At 41.4% G+C, this 23,486-nt stretch overlaps 1 protein-coding gene across 2 annotated transcripts in view; it reads left to right on the forward strand.

The window, feature by feature from the left end:
* The first annotated feature begins 266 nt into the window (after positions 1 to 266).
* Positions 267 to 23,486, forward strand: part of MFSD11 (major facilitator superfamily domain containing 11) — a 28,791-nt gene continuing 5,571 nt past the window's right edge. Inside the window, exons 1-11 of one of the 2 annotated variants that reach the window (XM_061616330.1) lie at positions 267 to 368; positions 658 to 833; positions 2,573 to 2,628; positions 4,837 to 4,944; positions 6,256 to 6,335; positions 8,861 to 8,957; positions 11,478 to 11,536; positions 17,483 to 17,627; positions 18,451 to 18,491; positions 19,504 to 19,569; positions 21,514 to 21,639. In XM_061616330.1, the coding sequence (XP_061472314.1) occupies positions 738 to 833; positions 2,573 to 2,628; positions 4,837 to 4,944; positions 6,256 to 6,335; positions 8,861 to 8,957; positions 11,478 to 11,536; positions 17,483 to 17,627; positions 18,451 to 18,491; positions 19,504 to 19,569; positions 21,514 to 21,639 (874 nt within the window). In that variant the 5' untranslated portion in view covers positions 267 to 368; positions 658 to 737. Of the gene's footprint in view, positions 481 to 657; positions 834 to 2,572; positions 2,629 to 4,836; positions 4,945 to 6,255; positions 6,336 to 8,860; positions 8,958 to 11,477; positions 11,537 to 17,482; positions 17,628 to 18,450; positions 18,492 to 19,503; positions 19,570 to 21,513; positions 21,640 to 23,486 lie in introns of both variants that reach the window. The other variant, XM_061616329.1, reaches the window with a different exon arrangement.

A 23,486-nucleotide genomic window follows, 5' to 3' on the forward strand; every position in this document is an offset into this window, starting at 1 on the left:
TGTATGCCAAATCGCCCATCTATAAATACTACTTAGCTATTGGATGTACTTGCAATCCTGTTTTCTTAAAACATCTTTTTACCATTATTGAGATTATATAGATCTGTGAAGCAGAAATGTATGTTTATAAGGGGAGTAAATACTTTATTTTTAAAGGTATCATTTCGACAACTGAAACAAGTCCCTAGTAGTACTGGCAGTATGCTTTTCCTTCCTGGTTTTAGTAGGGGAATTTTAGAACTACATCTCCCAGAATTCTTAAGGGCTTTCTTCCCTTTGATCAGCTGACCTGACGTCTGTACTGATCTTTACTTCCTGTCTAGCGAGAATGGAAATGCTCTCTGTGCAGAAGTTCCTTTTGTCATCAGGTGATTTTATGTCTTTTGGTCAAAAACTGACTCAGTGATCAGCTGAGAAGATCAACTGGGGCAGAATGTTTCATCTTTTGGGAGAGTCTGCTGTTATTCTGTGTGTAAAAAGGTAGAGAGAATCTCTCTGATTTTTCACTCCTATTGCTTGGTGTTTTTTCCCCCTTGCTATTATTGTGTTTGGGGTTTCAGTTGCACACAACTTCCATTGATTTGTCAGAAAACAGCTGTTAGTGCCATAATCAGTTTTAACGGTATGTTTATTGTGATCTTTGTGTTGTCTTGACAGAAACTTTAAAAAAGGAAGCATAAAGGGTAGACTCCCCCACCTCTCAGATTCAGTCTGACAGCAACCTGAGAAAACACAAAATGAATTCTGAAACAAAACGGCAATTGAACATAGTTGTTTTAGGAACGGCCTTTATGTTTATGTTCACTGCTTTCCAAACATGTGGAAATATTGCGGTAAGTGCAAATATGAGCATACCCCTCTCTTCTTTCCCCTGCATGCATTTGTTTTCTTTCTTCATGGTGCTTCAGTCTCAGTGGTTGTATTGCTTTGGGGCTGCAAGCACATGTAAATTGGTACTGTTATTTTATTTCTTACTTTTTCTCTTGTTTCAGAACTGTCTCTGAAGCAGTCGACTACTTTTACAGATAGTGACATAAATGCTAACACAGAAAGTGGTTAAGGGTAGATTCCTAAATGTGTACTGGGAAATAAGCTCCAAGTGTAGTAAATCTCACTGTCATTTCAAGTAAAAAAAAAAGATTGTACTGAACAACATGAAAAGAGATAACTGATTTTGTTTTCAGTTTTAGTTTTGGAAAACTTTTTTATTTTATCATTTCCCTGTTTTGCATTCTGATTATCTTTCAAAATTTAATGCTGAGGCAGAGTAATCCTTATGGGGGAGGAGGAAGAATTCAAGAGGGAGAAACCACCAGCTTGTGCTGGCGGCATTGTTAAAAATAATTCTGTAGAGGTTTTTTATTATGATTTGCCCTCTCCTTGGTTACTGACACCGGGAGAGAAAACAGCATTGATATATTACCCCCCCATCCCTTTGCAAAGGCTGTTTCAGGGGAATGGGAAGGCTTTGAATCTACCCCAACACTCCTTCCTAAGCACCAACAGGGAGAAGCCATGGCTGTGGATTTTTCAGTGGCATCCAGGGGGTGGGTTCTGTGAGTAGATGCATCCCTTGGAGGCTGGCCCTCCCCCTCTCTTCAAGAGAGGGACATCCTACAAAATCCTATGGCTCTAGGATACCTTTTCAGGCACCATAGAATTGTGTCCTTACCTGCCAATATTTTCACCTTTTTTTCTATCAGTTCCAGTACAGCCATGATGGGTAACCTGTGACCCTCTAGAAGTTGTTGGACTACAGTTCTCATCATCCCTGACCACTGGCCATGTTGACTAGGGCTGATGGGAATTGGGGTCCACCAACATTTGGATGGTGCCAGGTCCCATTATTTGTTATCGCCCGACCTACCCAATATGGGATTTCCTGGCAATTTGATCAGCACAAGAGGGACAGACAGGGTTCCTATTGTCTTCCTAGATCCCCATGGATGATATGGAATCAGGGACACTTCCCATCCACAAGATCCCTCTATAGATGCTCTACTGCCATCTCATTTGTGTTACTTTTGCAAATGTGGATCTGAGAACATTGGTTTTGTTAAAGCAATGTGTTGTTTTGCCTTCAGGAGATGGGGAGAGTAAAACAGGGAGGTCACAAAACTATTATGTAAAACTGTCTAATTTATTCAGGCTGTGGACTTTCCTCTGCATTGCTGCTCTCTCTGTAGTATCATTAATGATTATGAACTCCTGTGCTCACATGCTGAATGAGACTGAATATACACCATATATTTAAAACACATGGTTTCCCCCAAATAATCCCGGAAACTGTTCTCAGTACCCTTAACAAATTACAGTTCTACGAGGAAGCCATGTGCTTTAAATGTAAAATGTGTATGCCTCTGTGAAAGGAGTATAACAATAGTAACTGCCTAATTCAAGGGGTTGCTTTAAAGTTTAATTAGTGTGAACTATCCTGTTTTAATTGTTAATCTGTATTCATTTTGATTTCACTTCTGTTATGTGTCTCAAGTTTTTACCTTTCAAAAAAATCTAAAGAATCTCTAGAGAATATTCCATATCAATAATTTTTTAAAAACTTCTTTCCATACAGCAAACTGTTATCACAAATTTAAATCATACTGATTTCCATGGCAGTGGCTATACAAGGTACTTTATGCTGATATTCTTCTCTTTTTGTTGCTTTTGAGTTGCAGTCTGTGCTGAGTTCATACATTATGGAAAGCTATCACTCGTCCCTATGGGATAGCAGGTCTCAAGCTCACGAGCTCCCTTCCCTCCCCTTTTGTGCACCAGAGGAGGAGACTGAAAGCTTCCATTTCCAGTTATAAATTATCCACAGTTCCCTGTGACATCCAAACTTGGTGAACTGTGGTTTCTTTAAACTATGGTTTGAATAAGCCAGATTCAGAAACCACTGTTAGCTCCTGGAAGCAGGAAGAGCGGGGGAGGAGCAATGCAGCCACAATTTTTGTTCAGTTCATTAACACATTCACTTTTAAAACATGGTTAAGTCCCTAGCAGTACAGGCTGTATGTGTGTGTGAACCAGGCTGCAGACTGTATAGTATATACAATTACCCACTAAAATGAATGAGGCAATTCTTGACAGGGATAACACAGTAGCCAAAGAATGCATATACAGTACTTTTGTGGATCTTCAAAATGAACCAGCCATATTTAAGAGACTGTTGAGCATTTAAAAAAAAAATCCATTCAATATGTGTTCATAAACTAGTTTCCTCCTCCGGTTTTGGAGGCCCCAAGTAGCTCAGTTTCAGATATAGGTATTTCAAGGCCACGCTGGAATGCCAGTCCCCATGTGTAAAGCAATGCAGCAGCATTTTGGTGCTTGGAAAATCTAGCCTTGCACCCAAGTGCCAAAGAATAGAAAGCCCTTCAAGTTGCCCCATTTATCTTTATGTGCATGCCTTCCTCATGGGGGTGATAAAGCAAACTGGAATCTAAATCAGTCTTCTCTCCTATTTGAGTTCCTTTTCACCATTTGACTCCTAAGGGGTTGTTTAAATAAATTTGTGACATCCTGTGAAGCAAACGCAGACATTATCACACAGAAGTAAGCTGTCTGTTCCAAAGCTGAAGGTCCTTTCCAAAGGATGTGTTGTAAACATGCTGAAAAATAAGGATTAGTACCTGGGATAAGAAGTTATTACGTGCTGACTATATTTCAGTACAAGATAAAAAATGAAACATTCCTTATTATTTTCATGTCACAATGTGAGGTAACTCTGCTAAAATACACTAACCCCAGATTATGTAAATGTGCGTATTTGAGGGTTTCTCCCAAGAATTTGTAATAATTTGATAAACCTCATGTGGCAATGGAAAAGAAGGGCAATGGAGATGGTTAGAAGGGCCAGAGGGAAAGGAATAATATTCACAGGGCACCCTTTGACAACTAAAGGCCAAACTAGATTTGACACAGGAGATGTGTTAATGCTACTCCTCGGGTGCCCTTTTTTCTCTTTTTCTTTTTTGAAAGGCACCTAACAACTGATTTGGATCTGATTTCCCAGTGCAAATCGCCCTCAAGGCCCACTGTTAGCCAAGGAGGGGAAAATATACATGTCCTCCTCTCCTCTTGTGCTGTGGGGTCCAACTCCTCCCCACTACCATGGCTGCTTTTAGCTAAAAAGCAAACCAAAGAAGATGCTTTCAGGCATCTCTGGTGTCATGTCTAGTCTGGTCCCGAGTCATTCCATTACAAACAGAATGCCCTCTCTGTTTTCTGAAACTTTTCCTTGTAGCATGTTTTCCCCCCCAGCAATCAGGGGAACTAGCAAAAAATGATGAAAAGAAAGCCCAGGTTCTATTCATGCCAAATTCTGTGGTTTAAAGCAGATTTCCTTTTACACTGCAAATCTATGAATGCATGCAGTGCTGCATATTAATTAATAGGTGCAAATGAGGAAGGCTATTTATTTATTTATTTATTATTTGATATATTTCCCGCCCGTCCCCCCAGCAGGAGCCCAATGGCCAAACTAGACATAATGTCATATATATGATTGGCTCTTCCATGTTTTTATTTTACTAAATGACAGCCATGGGGGCCAGGGTAAGTACATATATAGAGTGTGGCATGTGAGGAGGTTATTTAACTCTTTGTTGCCATCACAGTTCTGATTTGAATTACCCCCTCCCACTCCTGTGGCTTATATTTAATAAGCCACACACAATGGCCAGTCATGTGCTTCACATCATATCTAGGTTAACCTTAAGAGCCTGTTAAATAGTTAATGCATTTAAAAATTGTGAAATGACAAATGATGTACTTTAAAATCAACACTAAATGATATATTACATATTTATTAATCATTAGTGTTGCTTTCTGCAGCATGGCTGTTATTTATGGGGTGTTTTCGGCATCAAATCTTATCTCACCTTCAGTGGTTGCCATCATAGGACCGCAGTTGTCCATGTTTATCAGTGGTATATTTTACAGGTAAGTAAAAACACTTACTGAGATGTCCTTCCTGATAACTTCCTTTTACGTATCTACCTTTAGAAGGCTTATTGTCCTCATATGCAGTATTAGCAGGTGAGGAACAGAGGACATAAGGTACTGCGGAATAAAAAAAACTGTTGCTGTTGCTTTTCTGCTGCAGAATACAAACCACCTCATCCCCTAAAATATAGCATGCTTTGTCAGTAGTTAATGTTGGATTAAGAACCAGTGATTTCAGTCATATGAGAAGGTGGTGGTGATGAGGAGGGAGACAACATGAGATAGTGATTAGAGTGTTGGTTCTGGACACAGGAAACTTTGAACCCCGGTGTGACGCCCTTCCCTGGCTCTCCCTGTCAGGTTCCTACCTGCGCGTGGCTACTGCCTGTCCCTAGGCACCACCAGGGACTCCACCAGTCCGGACTGTCCTTTTTTATTGTTTCTCTCCCCGCTCTAGCACAGATCTCAACAGATCCCCCTGCTAGGCAACCACCAGTCACATCCTAATACTAGTATTCCCAGAGACTCTGAATACTGGTATTGTTATTCTCTTCACCACTGCCACCATTTGTTACAGTTCCCCTTCAGCCTTGGTCATTACCTTACCCTCCCTTCTGGTCTGTGAAACCCCAGCCAAGGATCAGGCCTTTGGTAAACCAAATTAAGTATTTATTAAAGATAACAAAGCTAACAAGATTAACAAGATTTCTTCTTAAGGCACATAAGCATATGGTTTTACTCAATACTAATCCGAACTCCACCCCTCTCCTTCTCCATGCTCTCCTGACAAACAACTCTCAAAAACCCACCAAAGCAACCCACTCACTTTCATCACCTCCCAGATTCCACTCTCACTCTTCCTTTTATACGTTCAGCCATTTTAAACACTCAGCCAATCATCTAGCATTCTACTGCCCATTCACTCCCCCTCCTCTTTCACTCCACTTACCATGTATCTTCTAAACAACCAACACTTACCATATATACATTAATATAGGAACATCACACCCGGCACTGCCATGAATCTCGCTGGAGGGCATGGTCATCCGCTTGCAACTTAAACATTCTACTCTGAGCTTTTTGGAGGATGAGTGCGGTACAGTGTAGGAAAATAACAATTGTTAGACTGAATGATTGAAACAACGTGTCATGATGTGCTTTAGTGATATGAAAACTTTCAAATATATTGATTTACAGTATTTTTTGCAGTTGGATTAGAAGTAAGAAATTGACTTTAATATAATATAATGCATCACAGTCATGGCATCATCCGTTTTAAAACTGAAATTAAAATTGTCATCTTTTCAGCATATATATTGCCATTTTTATCGAGCCTTCTACTTGGACTTTCTACACAGCCTCTGTTTTCCTTGGAATAGCAGCTGCTGGTAAGCCTTTTCCCTCAATGGTCTCAAGTAATGTTAAGTCAGGGGTGGGGAACAGAGGATATGATATACTGCAGAGGAAGAAAAACTGGCCCTTTTGGGGAAGCCATGCACACCCACCCTACACCTGGTGTTATACATGATGTCAGGTACGGGGTGGGTAAGGGCAAGGCTTCAGAGGGATAATTGGGAGCTTAAAGTGAGCTCCCACTGGTTCCTTTGCTGGAGCAAGGCACGTTCCCACCCGCCCATTTGCTGATGGGTGGTGGGAGCACACCTTGCTCAAGGATGGGGGAGCCATTTCCATTCAGTGAAACTGTGTCTGCCTCCTAGTGCTGCTCTTTGAACCACCAAAAAGCAGGGTGTGGGTTTCAAAGATCAATGCGGGGCTGTTTGAAAGGCCCTTTCCAAACAACTCCGCACTGCTCTTTAAACCTCTGATTTTCAGAGGTTTAAGAAGCAGCTGGGGCTGTTAGGAAAAGGGCTTGTAAACAGCCCCACACTGCTCCTTAAATCTGTTTTTCAGTGGTTTAAGGAGCAGTGTGGGGCTGCTTGCAAAGGGCTTTCAAGCAGCCCCATGCTGTGCTTTGACATCCAGACAATCAGGGCTTCAAAGTGCAGCATCACCTGATGTCACTATGATATCAGGTGATTGACAGGTGGATGGCCCACCCACCTGTCAAATTTGGCTCACCAGGGGTGTGGAGATTCAGATCTGACTGCTGGCCAGAAAAGGTTCCCCACCCCTGTGTTCAATCATAATTTAGTGGTAAATGGATGAGTCCTCATGAGCCTGAGTGAAGCATTTGGCTTGCATGCTTCTTCTTCCCCTTTCCATGCAACTGACTTTAGTTTTGCTTTCAAATAATCTCAGCTTAGTGTTGCATATGAACCAAGGATTCTGCTTTAAAACAGCCAATAATTAGTTAAATAAGCCAGCTTCATAATACATGGTTTGAAGTTGGCTTGTTCTGAAACTGACTTGAGTTTGTTTCTAAACCAGGGTCCTGGGTTTATATATGTAACATTAAGCCAGAGTTCTTAAAAGTGAAACTAAACTTGGCAGAAATCCTCCTCTGAACTGTGCAGGAGAGATGAGGGGGGAGTATGTGAGTTCAGTGTTTCACTTTGGCTCATGGAGGTGCATCCATGTAGCATTAAACTATGGTTTAACAATATGGGCAAATGAGGCTATTCAGTATGCTGTTCTCCATTTTGTATCAGAAAGTTCTAGAAATGTATACATTGGACTTAGGGTCTTTGTGGGACCCTGAGATTGAGGCCAAGATGCCCAGAGCAAATAATTTAGGTAAGTTTCCTACTACATTTTTAGTTTTTTTCAGCTGCCCCACCTCCCAAATTACAAATTTACTTTTGAAACTCTTTGAGTTGGTGTTCCAACTTAGCAGGAAGCCTAAAGGCCAAATGAGATGTGATGCTAAATGTGTCAGTTGTGTCTGTCTTTTTGAATTGCTCACAGCAAGTGTGTGTGTGGAAATTTTTACGACTGCAATGGAGAAAGAAAGGGCTAAACTCCTTCTCCTTGTGCACCATGTTCTCAACAAAAATTGGGGACCCCCCCGTGACTGCTATTAGCAATTAAGGTTCAAAAGGCCTAAGAGCTAGTGACATGTTTAGCATCATGCCTGGTTTGGCTTTAAACAGGTGAGGATACATTTGTTGCATTTACAACTCAAGTTAGGAATTGTCAAACAAGATTTACACAAAATACAATCAGGCATGGATCTGGTTCATGTGAAAAGCTCCTGCAGGAATTAATAGTAATAATAACTCTATTTTCCCTTAGGTTGCAATCTTAAGCACGTTATCAGAAAAGTCCTGATAAGTCCTGTTGAATTTAGTGAGATTTACTTAGGACCACCTTGCCCAAACTAGGCAGCATTAGTCTTTCTGCTTTATCATTTGGAGATGCATTGAGTTCAGATCACAAATATGACTGTAGCTGAAATAGCATCCACTCTGAAATTCATATTTTATGCATCTTGTAAAGTATATATGATTAACAAGATTTCTTGTTGCCTGTGGCCTGAAATAAATTGCAAAGTGAACCTTAGTGCTGCACAGGTTGGCTGCAACTGTAGCATGTGAAACAATGCCTAGGACACCTTCTAGTAATGAAACTAATTTGTTTTATGTTATTCGATATTCATGAATTGTTGGTCCTTGTGAATGTGTGATTATTTTCACATTTTGAAGCTGGGGGATAAAATGTTGATTCACACTTGGCAACAAACTAAACAAGGAGTTCCTGCTAATTCTAGCTTTGTGACTTATGTATGAAATGTATACACATCTTTGTTACATTTACACTTGACACTTTTATTAGTACACTTAAAAATGTATTAGGTGTACACCTAAAAATTTGTGAAGTGGTACTAACATGTGTCTTAAAAGTATTTATATGAATTAACTATCCCTGTGTACTCAAACGTACATACATATCAAATGTGAGCAAATCCTAGATGACTTTCTTTCCTTCTTCACCTGTGTTCTGATTTAAATTTCAGTCCTATGGACTGCTCAAGGAAACTGTCTGACAATAAATTCCAACGAACACACAATTGGGAGAAACAGTGGCATCTTCTGGGCATTACTGCAATCCAGGTGAGGAACAAAATTATCTGCTTTGCTTATATCTACCCAATACTTCTTAGCTTTTTTGACATAAGGATGACACTCGTCTTAAAGAATGCTGCACTTGTGTTTTAACACCAAATAGTCTGCATTATGAATTCTGACTCTTTTGAAATGTCCATAGTAAATTGAGACAGAAACTTGTAGTAAGGTTGCAATCCTGTGGTCACCTATTTTCTTCCAACAAAACGGGGGTTTTGGGTTGATAGTGTCTTCCTTGATGCTTACAATGGTTATGTGCTGGCTGGAAAAACGGGTTCTATGCTCCAAAGTGTTTCTTATACAAACTGTCTTTTATATTGGAGGAATGCTTTGCTGTAAGGCTGTCCTGAGTCAGCTTCACTTCAGTGTCATGGGAAATGATCTGCCTTGCTCCTGGGGGCAAGCACTCAGAATTTCCCATGAACTTACAACTGCCCTGGTGTCTTAAGGCAAGTGGTCAGAAATTCAGGGAAGGCTGCAAAGTATGCTGTTTGGCTTCTGTGATCAGTCTTTTTATACAAACTTTATTCCATCTTTCCAGGTTAGTCTTCTGTGACACCAGCCCACAAAAAGGTTCACCTGCCGTCACACTTACACATACATATCATAGTTAGTTATCGCTTCTGACACCCTGGAAGATGAAAAGAACCATCTCCCTTCTGGTTCATGTAAGCTTCCCTGCCTTACTGAGCGGAGGCAGTTTCCTGTTCATCTTAGGGCAAATGGATCTTTAGACACCCCCTTCATACTTCCCTCTGGGAGGGCATGCCAGCTTTGCTTTGGTTGTGACATCACCTCCTGGTTGTTGCTGCTGTTGTTATTTTAATGAGCAGACCCCAGATTTAAATCTGTCCAAAAATGTCAACAAGCCTGTAGAATGATAATGTTTAATGCTACTGTGATGTAGTGGCTAGAGCAGGGGTGGGGAACCTTTTTGGCCCATGGGCCAGACCTTTATCTCCCCCACCATTGTGGACCAACTTTGACGGGTGGGTGGGGCCTGTTGGGGAGGGGTCTGCTTTGCCAGTGCATTCCCTGCAAGGAACATTTGGCAAAGTAGCGCCCAGCAGGATTGAACTCTCTGCTGAAAACTGAGACTTCAGTCCTGCTCTTGGCAGGGGTTTGCTTCACCACTGCATTTCTTGCAGGGAGAAGCGTATCTGGTGTGATTGCCATGAGGACGCTGTGAGGGTAGGGAAACATGTACGCTATCCTGAGATCCTTGGAAGAAGAGCAGTATAAAAATGTCATAAGTAAGGCTGCAATCCAGACGCCGGCCGGTCAGCAAGGTGGCTTAGTGGAGTAGCGGGGGCCCCACCACATCCGTAGCCCTGCTGCTCATGCTGGCTAGAATGGAAGTGGCGGGGGGGAGGCAAATGGCTGTGCCAGCCTGGAGCTGGTGCAGCGATCAACTCCAAATTGGAATGCGGAGCTGACACTGGCGTTACTCCTTGAACAGAGACGGACTCTGCACAATCCAACCCCCATCCCAGCCTGGCCCAAAGGTGGTTTGGATTGCACTGTTTGCATTCCTTCACATATCTTGAAAGTGATCCAGTGTGGGGGCTTAATCTAGTTTAGTACTGATGTCTATTTCTTTTAATAAAGTGGCTTATAATAAAGATATTTTAAAAATCCACTGAGATAGGATAAAACAATACATATACCCCCCCCCCCGGTAAAATAGCAGCAGTTCAAACATCAAAAAGGTAGAAGGGCTAAAGCACTGAGCAGTTAGCAACTTAAACATGATAAAACTGCAGATCACAGATTAAAAGTATGCTGGAATAAAAAGATCTTTACCAAGTGCCTAAAAGTGGAAAAAGAAGGAGCACAGTGAATCCCAACCAGGAGGGGGTTATGCATCACGGTGTCAACACTGAGAAGGTCCTGTCTGTCATCCCTCCCTGCCTGATCTTGCATAGGAGCAGCACAGACAGCAGGGCCTGTGAGGTTGATCTTAAAGGTCAGGCAGGTTCATACGGGCGCAGGTGGTTTCTGAGGGAACCTGGTCTGAAGCTGTTCAGGGCTTTATAGGTCAATATCAGCACTTTAAATTGAATGTTGAAACAAACAGCCATCTGGAACTAACTTGGAGATCTAGAAGAAGAAGAGCAACAATGATGTGAGCAGAGCGTGTTCTCATTTTTTGTGTGTGATTTAGATATACTCTTCCGGTATCATCAGTCTTGAAAGCAACTTGTTGGGGTCTTACCCAGCCAAGATGTACCCATGCTTTAACTTAATGTTACGTTTTTCCATGGATGTAACGGGAGAAAGGCATGTAGCCCTTCAGAGAATGAGCTCATTGTTATATTTTTTCTTTTGTCTGGATATATTGGAATTTTCCTGGAAAGCCAACATATTTAACCTTTACAAGGAAATCCTTGGGTTTATTTACAATTTGCTAGGATTTGCAATTTTATCTTATAATAGCATCAAGTAAATTGCTGTTTAATTTTTTCTGATTTTTCTATTTACCAATAATGTGCTTTCTTCTATTCACAGCTTGTTTTTTGGAAATCTCTATATATACTTTGCCTGGCAAGGAAAAACACAAATATCAGGTTGGTCTTTACCTTTTTTAAGATTGCATGGTTGTGAATAAGAAGAGGAAATTGCTATGTTGGTGAGGTGACAAACAGAAATAAAAAAACAATGGAGATACCCACAGCTCATTTTAAATAGCTTTTTAAAAGTCCTCAGATGCTATTTTTAATTTTGTGTGTAGTAGCATAATTGTACACACTACAGAGATTTTCTTCTGTTCACTGTATTTGTGGCTTTTGTTCCATGTGTACATCTGCCTCTCATTCTCATGCATGCCTTCAAACTTCAAACCATTTTGGGGGGGAAAAGGCAGTTTGAAAATATTTGGGTGATGCTTAGCTTCTTGTCTTCTTGATCTTGCCTTGACCCATCTTTTGATTTTTACCTCACTCCACAATCTCAATATTTATCTTTCAAACCCAGGCCTAGCGCTAGCGAGCAGCCAGGTGGGGCACTGGCCAAGGGCCCAGGAGCACACAGGCCCATCACCAGCCTGGGCCCAACCCTGCCACACCGGTGCTTCTCCTCCTTTCTCCGCCACCTCCTTCTTTCCCCTCAGAGCTGGCTCAGCTCTTCCCCCTTCTACGCCCTGATGCCCAGCTCAGCAGGGCCTCCCCCACATTCATTCGCTTGCTTGCCCACTCACCCAGGTTGACAAAGCTTATGACAGTGTTGCTGCATAGATGGCCCAGGTCTTTGGGGGGCAGGGTTCTGTTCCCAGCCTGGCAGCGGCCAGGGGCTCTCACTGTTCTCAGCAGCATACTTGCCATCAGGGCATGGCCCTGGCAGTTTCCATATCTCCCCTCCTTCCCAACACTCCAGCTCCGCAGGGATTTGTGTACACACTTGTATTCTACTCCCCCCCCTCCATATGTCTTAAGGGGAGAGGCTTTTTTCCTTTTCCTTTTGTCCCATATAGTAGAACATGTTTTCTTCTTTACAGTATTTCCTCCCCTCTCTTTCTTCTCTCATATACATATTTTTTGTGCGCTTCCCCTAACGTAGTCCAGTGGATTTGTTCTTTCTTTACCCAGCCCAGGTTAACAGCATGAATTGGGTTTCCATTGCTGCAGCTGTACAGCCTGAGCAGGTTTACTCAGAGAGTAAAGCTTCTTGGGCTCTGCCGTGATGGGGCTTTCCTTCTCCCTCTTTTTAAAAAACTTCCTGTTTAAAGCAGGTGTATAAGGGTTGAACTCTTGTTCCTTACAGTCCAATTCTCTGTGCAGTTCACTGGGAAGTGAATCTCACCAATATTCAGTCATGATACTTACTCCTAAATGTACCCTGGTAGAATCATGGCTACTCCACAGCCTGAACCTTTGTAGTTTTTCTTTGGGAGTAGGTCTCCTGGTTCAACCAGGGGCTTTATTTGTAGATAAATGTGTGCTTAGGTTTACTCAAGAGTAGTCTCACTGAGAGCATAGGCTTATAGCAGCTTTTCAACTAGAGTCTTTGTTTATTCAGGAGTAAGAGTGCAATCCTAATTCTATTTACCTGGGAGTACATACCCTTGAATTCTGTAGGATTTCTAAGTAGATGCAGTTAGGGTTGCATTGTAATGCTTGCTTGCACGCTGACTAGCCTGTCTGCCTGCTCACGCACTCAGTATGGCTACAGTCCAATACACACTTACCTGGGAGTAAGTCCCATTGAACCCAATGGAGCTTACTTCTGAGTGGACATTTATTTATTATTTGATTTATATCCCGCCCTTCCTCCCATGTATTGGATTGCAGCCTAGGTCACTTATCTTCCCACTGTCTGCCCATAATGCTTGCTTAGAAGGAACAGACATTCAATTAAATGGGACTTACTCCAAATAAAGTGGGTTTAGGACAGCAGCAAACAACTGTTGTCTATGTTATGTTCTGAGGGTACTGAAACTTTTTCAGATTTATTTTCTGTACATTATATCAGGCAAGTTGACACAAGGAGAGGGCAGATAGACAGGTGGTTGTGAGAGAGGAAAAGAAAGGCTTCCATAGAAGGTTACAGAAAAAGAGCAAAACTGCAGGAAAGGGAGAGGAGAGTCAGTTCCCCATAAGGAGAATTTCAGTTAACCTTAATATAAGCAAATCCTATGCATGTCTCCTCAAAAACAAGGTCAGTTTGTTTTGGTGGAACTTACTCTCATGTAAGTGTGCACAGGACTGCAACTTTAACATTCCATGATTTGGAGTGAAAATGGCTTATGGCTTAAAAAAAAAAGAATTGTAAATTGGCAAGTTTTTGAAAACTGAAAGAGAAAACATTTCTTGTTTTGGACCTACAACTATAAGTTGCTTCAGCATGGGAAAATCTGGGGAGTTTCTTCAGACTTCATCCAGCAAAGAGCAACTGTTCTGAGGGTGATGAATCTTCCCCAGTTTGCCTGTTCCTTTTTCATTTCAGGCAAGTTGACATTAGGAGGGGGCAAGAGTCATAGAGAGGTGAATTAAATGACAGAGAAGTGACACGAGGTGGAAGAAAGTGAGCAAAATGAAAAGGAAGGTGAGAAGGAGTAAAAAAGGCAATACCAGTAGATGAAAGGATGTAGAATAAGGTGAGAAAAAAGAAAGAATACAAATATTTGAGGACATGGAAGAAGGCATGAGCAGATAGGAAAAGATAGGATAGGAAAAGGTGGGGCCAAGAGTGACGAGGAGTATGGTTTCAGGAGGAAAGGAAGGAGACAAGGGGCCTACTGGTATCCTGCCCCCAAGGGCCCCAGGAAACCTGGAGCCGGCCCTGTTCAAACCTCTCTTCAAAATGTACTGTCTTCCTAACCCCCCTCTTGCCCTGGCTCCCAGATTCCACAACTAAGTTAAAGCTGATTTCTATAGCAGAGGCTTTAATAATGTTTTACATTCCTTTTGTCTGTGACGTCAGATGTGAAAGTTTTATTACCTAGAATGCACCTTTTGATTTTGAAATCTCTCTCTTTGCATTAATGATCCACATCACTACATGAGTGATACATTCCAGATTGAAATATATTCTTAACATCTGACATTTTAGTTATGCATATTTGCTTTTTTTTTTTTTGCAGTTTTGCACCACCTTGATGCATGTTCCCAGGGTTGTTCACAAAGTTTCAGAATAAAGCACATGATTAAAACACAAATAAATGCAATCACAGAATAAAAAGAACGATTCAAAACAGGCACATGTGTATATGCCTGGTTTTGTGTTTATTCTTAATGTGTAACATTTCTTCTATCCTTACTTCATATTATCTGTTTAAAACATTTCTACACAAACTTTATATTAAAAAAAGAACCAAAGCAGCTCACAAAAATAAAAAAGTGACAACACATGATCAGAGTTGGACACCCCTACCTTTGCTTGGTATTTGCAATGGGAAGAATGCGTCTATTGGCGCCAGTAGAAGCTTTCCTCGTATTGTGATTATAGGGTTGCAAATATGCATCACTGAAAAAAGGAGGAGAAACAAAGGCAAGATTTGCATAAATTTTGCATATGCTAATTTATATGCTTAAATGCAAATTTAGAAATAAGCACTGTATTAAATAGAAATACATAATATTTCTATAGCAGGGAAGACTGTGACCAGGTGATCTATTTGTCTGCTAAATCTCCTGTCCAGATACTGTGTGCTGATGGTCAATTTCAAGGTCTTTGTTCTTCCTTCTTACGGTTCTTTATCTTTTAAACCAGACTTGGACAGCCCTTCAGGTAGCGGACTGTTTTCTGTAAAGTAGGGCATATTGCTACCCTAATTGCAATTAGCAAGGATGGAGGGCAGGTTCAGATTCTGAACAACGTTGCAGTGGGGGCAAAAACTTAAAGCCCTCTCTCCCCACACCACAATCCCAGCTCAACCCCCCCCTCACAGTAGCTCTTTCTTTTAAAAAAGCCAACTGTGTAAAGCAAACGCACATGACAAGCATCACATCCAGTTTGGCCATGAGACCCAGTGTGTAGAGTGCCAGACCAGGGCAAATATACACTGAAGTAATCATGAGGTAGTTTCTATATTGTCAGCTATGTAGATATTCAGTATCATAAAATAATTTATATTTGGGTTAATTGAATGTGTGTGTGTGTTTAATAGTGATTTTTCTCCTCTGATAGGCCTATGTTTATCACTGGAGAAACATAAAACAACTTCTTTGGATATCTCTAGGGCAAAATTCTAGGAGTCCAAAGGTCCAGCAGGCTATTGCTTGCCCTCTGAAACATAATCTCTTCTTTATGCATATTCTTCTGGCTAATTAATTTAGATATGGGAAGGGAAGCCTTTGTAATAAATTGAATTTTGCATGAGCTGCAAAACAAAACGGTTTGTTCTGAAGGGATTGTGCATGGAGGGATTACGCGTACTTCTGAGATGTCAAGGAGGTTACTCCATTTGGATATATGATTTATCGCTCAACAGTTACTCTATTTAGATTTGTAGAAAGTAAACAGAAAAGTAGATGGTGAATAATTTAAATGATATGCTGTATGTGGCTATTATTTAAGATGGTTAAATCAGCTTAAATTAGGAGCAGACTGATGAAAATGTGTGGGGAGTGTAAGTGATCACAGATTCAGCTACATCAGGGGTAGCCAGTGTGATTCCCTCCAGATGTTGGATTCCAGCTCCCAAGATCCTTGCCAACATGCCCAATGGTTAGGGGTGGATGGGAGTTGTAGTCCAACAACATCTGCAGGGCACCACACTGGTTGCCCTCGAGCTACATCATAGAAGGTCTGTTTAATGTGTGCACCAGAAAGCTTCAAAAGTACAAAAGTGACTATGAGCTGTGTTGGTTGAATTTTTTGGCCCAAGAGCTGCATTCACGCTTGGTCAACCCTCCTGGGCCACATGCCAGCTACAGGTGTACCTACCCCCCACTCTGTCATGGATACTCTTGCATACACATGCACACAGGCCTACAGCCCCCTCATCAGCTGATACATGCAACTTAGATGAGAGGGCGGTTATCACCTCCTCTGCTCACCAAATGATCAATCTGCTGACCCGGGAAGAGTGATTTGCATCCCCATCAGCACACTTTACCCACCCACCTCACCACTGCTTTATGTATTTTGCCCCTGCTGTCAACATTTGTGGTGCTTGGGGGCCAGAAAGGTTAGGTAAGGGAGCCAGAATAGCTCCCCAAACTGGGATTCACTACCCCTGGTTTATAGTGCCTTTAGGATTGTCTGCAACTATGTTTATGCATACTCCATTAAAATGTCTGATTATGTCACATCATTTGTACAAGAACCAAGTACACATTTAGGAACGATCCGTAACCACAAAATATTTATCCAGCTCTGAATCTCCTTTTTTTTGTTTTGTTTTTTTGTTCTTTGTGTGTGTTTCAGTAAAGCCATTCTGATTTCTTCCAGAACACAAATTTTGTAACCAAAGTAGGAAATTTATCATGTGAATATTGCATTGCAGGAATAAGGAACTTCAGGCCCAGGGGCCCAATACGGCCCTCCAGGGCCCTTTGTTATCCTTAGGGCATACTGCCTTCTCAGCTATACCCCCTTTCCCCATGCCACACCCCTTACTAGCCCTGCTTTGGCCTGTCCTTGAGTGTTTTTTTCCTGGCTGGAATAAGTTCTTGGACTCTGATAATGCTCTTGCTTGTCTTGATGGAGGATAGAGAGGGATGTGGGTTTGTAGAAACTAACCTATAGTATAAAGGTAAAATTCACATTAATTGTTCTGTGCACTTTTGCCTCTGGCCCCTCCCACCACCAGCATGTGGCCCCCAGAAGGTTACCCAGAAGGGCATGTGGCCCTTGGACTGAAAAAAGTTTCCCAACCCTGCTGTATAGTTAACTTTGGTTATACAATTTGAGTTTCGTTGGTGGAGAGGTTATTCAAATTTGACTCATATATGTGAGTGTAAACTTTCTTTTAGATGCTGTGTTTTGCTTCAGCTCAAATGTCCTAAATGTAGTTTGAATGGATGTGTAATTGATTGTTTGTGAAGGTGTAACATACTTCTTTTCTTCCCCAGAGAACGACCGTAGGACTGTCTTCATCGCTCTGACAGTGATTAGTCTTGTTGGCACCGTTCTGTTTTTTCTCATTAGAACTCCAGAAGAATCACACTCGGAGGAAGAAGAAGCTGAAGCCACTGACGACACCCTTGTAGAGCACATGTAGGTGATTATGGCTGTCCTACTCCTACATCTGTCTTTTGCTTGTTAAGCCATTTCTGTTCCTAAGTGTATGAGAAAGATGACTAATTTGTATTACAAAAGAAGGTTTTACTGTCCTCACAGGGACACTGTCACATTGTACTTTTCTGATAATAAATTTATTTATGTCCATACAAAACATAATATCAATAAAATACAACAAATTCAGAAGCGGCTTGCTAGGTATGGTAGCTTCCAGCATGTAGGTTGCTCTTGCTTGCCAGGAAGGAGAAGAGGGGCGGGGAAGCCAATGCACTGCAGATGCACCTGTGGAGCCAATCTGGTGCTCCTGCGTTTGCACCACACTGACCTCCCTGCCGCCTTGCCCCTCTGCCAATAAGCAACAGCGACCCACCTGGCGGGAAGCTAGTATAGTGGTTCCTCCCCACCCAGTGATTCGCTTCGGAAATACGGTTCACGATGTTTTACAGTTGTATCTAAAATTTTGTACTTTATAATTGCTTTAATTTTTGTATGGTATGGATATTATGTTAAGTATTGGAAGATATTGTTTCTTTTTTATACTGTAAACCACCCTGCGGTCTGTTGATGGGTGGTATATAAATTTAATTAATTAATTAAGTAAGTAAGTAATAAGCGATATTCAAAAATGAGCAATTTATTGTGTGAGATGTTATTTCCCATATTGGTACTGTAACATTTCTAATGGCAACGTTGTGTAAAGAAGAACGTTGTTACTCAGATCTATAGCGTAATAATTATAATTATTTTCTCTGTTTATTATTTGTTTTCTCTTTTTAAATATTTTTTTCTTTTTAACCAGGTCTGAACAAAGCAAAATGACAAGGGCTGTTGATGCATTTAGTAAGTAAAATTCCAAGGAAAAAGTATTGGATTTTCCGGCATGCTAAGCCATAGTCATATGTGAATGCTTCATATTAAGAACTTGCCTTCAGGTGTTATTAAGAATGACAGGCAATATATTTCCCTCTTCCAACTATGTGCTTATGTTGTACAAACTGTCTCTTCTTCTTACCATCTAGACATCAGTGCTTTGCATTTTCCAGGACCATAGTGAAGCATAATAGTCTGAGACACTCGCACAAGGCAAAAGTGCATTTAGTTCCTTATTAAGGGAGCAGTGGTTGTGTTCTCCATAGGGTACAGGGAACTGAAATATAGATTTGCCTAAAATTAGCAGTGTGGTGTAGTGGTTAAGGTGTTGGACTGCGACTTGGGAGACCAGGGTTCGAATCCCCACATAGCCATGAAGCTCACTGGGTGACCTTGGGCCAGTCACTGCCTCTCAGCCTCATGAAAACCCTACTCATAGGGTCGCCATAAGTCGGAATTGACTTGAAGGCAGTACATTTACATTTTAATATTAGCAGCAGGATTGCTATGCTCTCTGTGATATGGCATGTTTCAGATATGAAGTAGGTGGGAAGAGACGCTTTTTAAGGGGCCTTGCCTAAGAAGCTGCCTTTTCCTGAGGCAGACCATTGATCCAGTTAGCTCGGCATTGTCTACACAGAGTGGCACTGGCTTTCCAGGATTCAGACAGGAGTTTCTCCCATCCCTACCTGGAGATGCCAGAGATTGAACCTGGCGCCTTCTTCATGCTCTACCACTGGACTATTGCCTAGGTTCACAAGGATGGAATATACCACCCTTTTGTCTTCTTAAGCACTACAATTCTGTGTTCCTTATGCAATTGTGAATACTAATACAGAGCTCATTATGACTGGGTGCCAGGATAATGTATCTCAGCCCATCCCCCCCCATGCTTCAATCCAGCATTCAGTGAGGATTCTCTCTCTCTCTCTTTCTCTCTCTCTCTGTGTGTGTGTGTGTGTTAATTGTGGCTTCTTTACAGAAAGATCTGTCAAGCTGTGTGGCACAAAAGAGATTCTGCTGCTTAGCATCACAACAGCCTATACAGGTAACACTGAAACACTGGCCTCAGTGTGAGCAGTACCTTTTCTTTGGTCCGGACTGACTTTCTCCTTGCTCATTTGTCCTGTCATCTACACAAATATCTCCCAAAGCTTTTATTGGTTTGAGTTTCTGCTCTCATTCCAGCACTCAACATTCCATATTGTGATCCCATAGCCCTGGGGGGAACCATGCATAGAGTTGAGGATTTCTCAGCAGCCAAAAAGAAATCTGCTTTTGATAATGAACGACTGCTTATTTTGGTAGCTGGAACTGTTTTGGGCAAAAGCCCTGGCTGCTTGGATGATTCCCTTGTACACATTTGTAGACACTTTTTGGATTGTGATCCTTCCTCCCCGCTTTAAGACATTCCTTCCCAGAATCTTTAGGTGTCTTTTTCTGCATATTTTCATTTTTTTGCCATTTTAGGCAGTCCTCTTCCTATATCTCTTTACTGGGAACAGAGTGCTTGTGTTGTGGATTGCCATCTGGTGGCTGTAGCTGAAATTATCTGAAGTTTCTTAGGCTGCAATCATGCTTTTTAAAATTTTCCCTTCAGATATAAAGGATATAGTTTTTTGTTTTTTGTTTTGGCTTTAAAATAAGAACGGAGATTTTCAGAACTCTAACAATTGTTTTTGTCGATATATAAAAAAATTAATGTATTTTTTTGTGGACCCTAGTTGGCTTCATCACCACATCTCAGTATTTTTGCTTTTGAAATGGAGGTCAGTCTGTAGTTCCTGCATCAAGATGTATTGTTGCTTTTTTTTTGTCTGTAGGCAATTACAGTCCCATGGGTGGGTGGAAGTTTGGGGCCATACCAGGCTCCCAAGTGGCTGTGTGCTTAAATGTCTAATTTAGCCTCACCTGAAGATGTTTCATTCTGTTTATATCCCACTTTTCCTCAAAGGAATTCAAGGCATATGGTACACATGGCCCTTTCAGGTGTCAGTATACAGAACCAAATAGCTGTGAGGTAAAATGTTTCAGGTATACTTCTTGGGAGCTGTTTCTAAAGCTACCACTTGGCCTAGGCTTGATATTAACACCAGAGGTAACTTGTTCATACCTGAACCTTGTGCAATCGTTCTTAAGACTTGATATCAATGCCAATGGTACCTGAGTACCTTGAGCGTTGATCTATTTGGATCCTACAGACATTCTTAGCCTTCTTGCTACTTCCTCCAAATAATTAGAGTGCACAGTGGCATTGCTGGTCAACGTGGCTTGCATTGCAGTGTACATTTATGAAAAGTTTTCTTAAAAGAGACATGGGTATTGTTCAGTCTACTGATATCAATTGGGAGGTCCATTTTGCAATTTCATTTGCAGACTGTAATGCAGCTGTAATAGGAACTCTCTCCTTCATTGGGAGAAACCTAACCTCTTCATTTGAAAAACTATTTGTTTTTATTCAGCTTGGTTGGGCTGATGTCACTAGTGTTGTATATTTATGAAAGAACATTGAGGAAAGTTATTTTAAGAGCTGTGTTTTTTGGGCAATAGCATATAGTGGAAATGCCACTACCTATGGCCTCGTACATAGCAGCTGTTCAGCAACTATCAGGATGCTACATCATTTACAAGAGATGACCAAGCTCTTTTTGTGGGGCCTATTTTATTCTCAATACACTAATCTGGGGCAATCTGACCCCCTTATGTATAGATAGCTGCTATAACACAATTGGTGTCACCTAGCATAAGGGCTTTATATGCATAGAGCTTATTTGGAAGCTGCTACCCTAACTCATCTGTGAACTATGTGGTTTGCTGTTAAATGATTTTTTTGGTTCTCTGAAATTAGAACTTTGGAGGATCTCCATGTAGTACTAGGATTAATCTGATTATTTCTACAGCCTCCCCTATTGTAAGCTACTCGTTGAAAGAGCAGTACATAAGCATAAATCAGCTGCATAGCCATGTCTGAAATAATGTTGTTCCTTTGTAGGTCTGGAATTAACATTCTTCTCTGGAGTGTATGGGACCTGTATAGGTGCTGTAAATAAATTTGGTACCGAAGAAAAAAGTCTCATTGGACTTTCTGGAATTTTTATTGGCATTGGAGAAATATTAGGTGAGTCATTGAACAAAGGAAGCTGCCTGATGCCTTATTAGACCACTGTTCCATCTAGGAGTGTGGTTCACTGACCGGCAGCGGCTGTCCAGGGTTTCAGGCAGGAGTCTTTTTCCAGCCCTGCCTGGAGATGCTGCTGGGGACTGAACCAGGGGTGTTTTGCGTGCAAAGTATGTGCTCTACCACTAAGATAACACAACCAAGAAATAAGATGGACCTGTTTTAGATTGTGATGAAATTCATTTAATATCAACAGCTACATCCGTTTGTTTACCCTCGAAAGTAACTAAGACATGGGCTAGCAAGGTAATATTTAGTGATAATAGAGAAGCAGCAGGGTTTTGCCCACTATAGAGCATGAAAAGTCTGCAGTATACGACTTCAGACAGTCAAGACAAGCAGCTGTTCAGTATAAAAAGCAGATCACCTTTCTGTCTGTTGGAGCCCCTGCAGATAGCAACGTTTGTGACATAATTTGCCCTAGTTCTCAGAAACAGCAGTAAATTAGTACTTGAACTGTACCACTTTAGACTGTAGATATTCACATGAATGAATGCTGTTCTAAGGGTGGGATGGGGTGGGGACTAACAACAACCCTGCACATTGAAAACTAGATTTCAGAGGGAAGGATTCTAATGTATCCCTTTCTCTGATATGCTAGTGTTTTATGTACAGAGTTTTTTTTATTATTATATTAGGGTGGAGATGTGGAGGAGCATTCAGTCAAGTGAGCTCTCCGCCTTGAGGTTTCAAGTGGTATAGTGGCAACACATTTTACCCCCTTATTTGCTCTTATGAGAGCTGGGCCACAGTTTCCAGTTGCAGAACAGGCAGAGGTGCACTGTGGGAGAGAGAGGATGGAGTGTTAGCTTGATGCTGTGCCATAGTCAATCATTTGGTGAAGGTTTGCTTCTCCCTTGCTGCAATGGTGCCTGCTTTCTAACTTGCTGGACTCGAGGCAAAACCACCACTACAAGGCATAGGTGCTGTATATGAGCTGTAGAATTTACTATAGTGGCACTCTGTCATCCCTTGGCCTTATTACACACTTTCCTAAAAAGGCTGGCCACCAGTGCTGTAGAGTATAACAGCCCGCAGAAGAACTTGAGCATTATAGAGTGGGAATGAAATGTCAAATTTACTTTTGATCCAACAAAACTTTTCAGGGTGGTGGTGGGGCTACTGAGGGGAGGCAGGGGCGAGTAAGTCAATTTCCACCAGCCCCCTTCCACATACTTTTCTCTGGGCCCATTCCATAAAATACAAGCAACACAAAAGCAAGCAGAATGAAATGCTAATTAAAACAGCAGACAGAGATTTAAAATCCCTCAAAGGCCCTGCAAGAATTAAATATTTTGCCTGTTTTTAGATGTTCTTAATGTTTTCAGTTGGTTTTATATATATATTTATTTTATTTTTAATTGTATTGTTTTAACTTTTGGTGTTTGCTGCCCTGTGTGCCTTCAGGAGGGACATTTAATAAATAAAGGATGGCAGAGTAGGCACCAGGTGGGTCTCTCTGGGGAAGGAGTTCCACAGGTGGGATGCCCCAATTAAAAACACCCTCTCTCTCCTCTTTGTGAATTTTGTTTGGAAATGAACTGGCATCCAGTGGAATTCTTTTAAAACTGGTGAGATATGTTCTCACAGGACATGTTTCCACTGAGCTGTTCCAAATGACAGGTTCTTATTTAATGGCAGTAATCCTAAGTGCCCACTCCTCAAGCCAGAACTGCACTCTGCTAGCTTGCCTGCTCCCTCCTCCTTGATGTAGCACAGACAAGGGAACACTATTCCTTTTATGTTTGCTGTCACAACTTAAAAATCTTGTTCCCTAGTTTACCCTA

Source organism: Rhineura floridana, chromosome 3 (assembly GCF_030035675.1).
Source record: "Rhineura floridana isolate rRhiFlo1 chromosome 3, rRhiFlo1.hap2, whole genome shotgun sequence".
Lineage (NCBI taxonomy): Eukaryota > Metazoa > Chordata > Lepidosauria > Squamata > Rhineuridae > Rhineura > Rhineura floridana.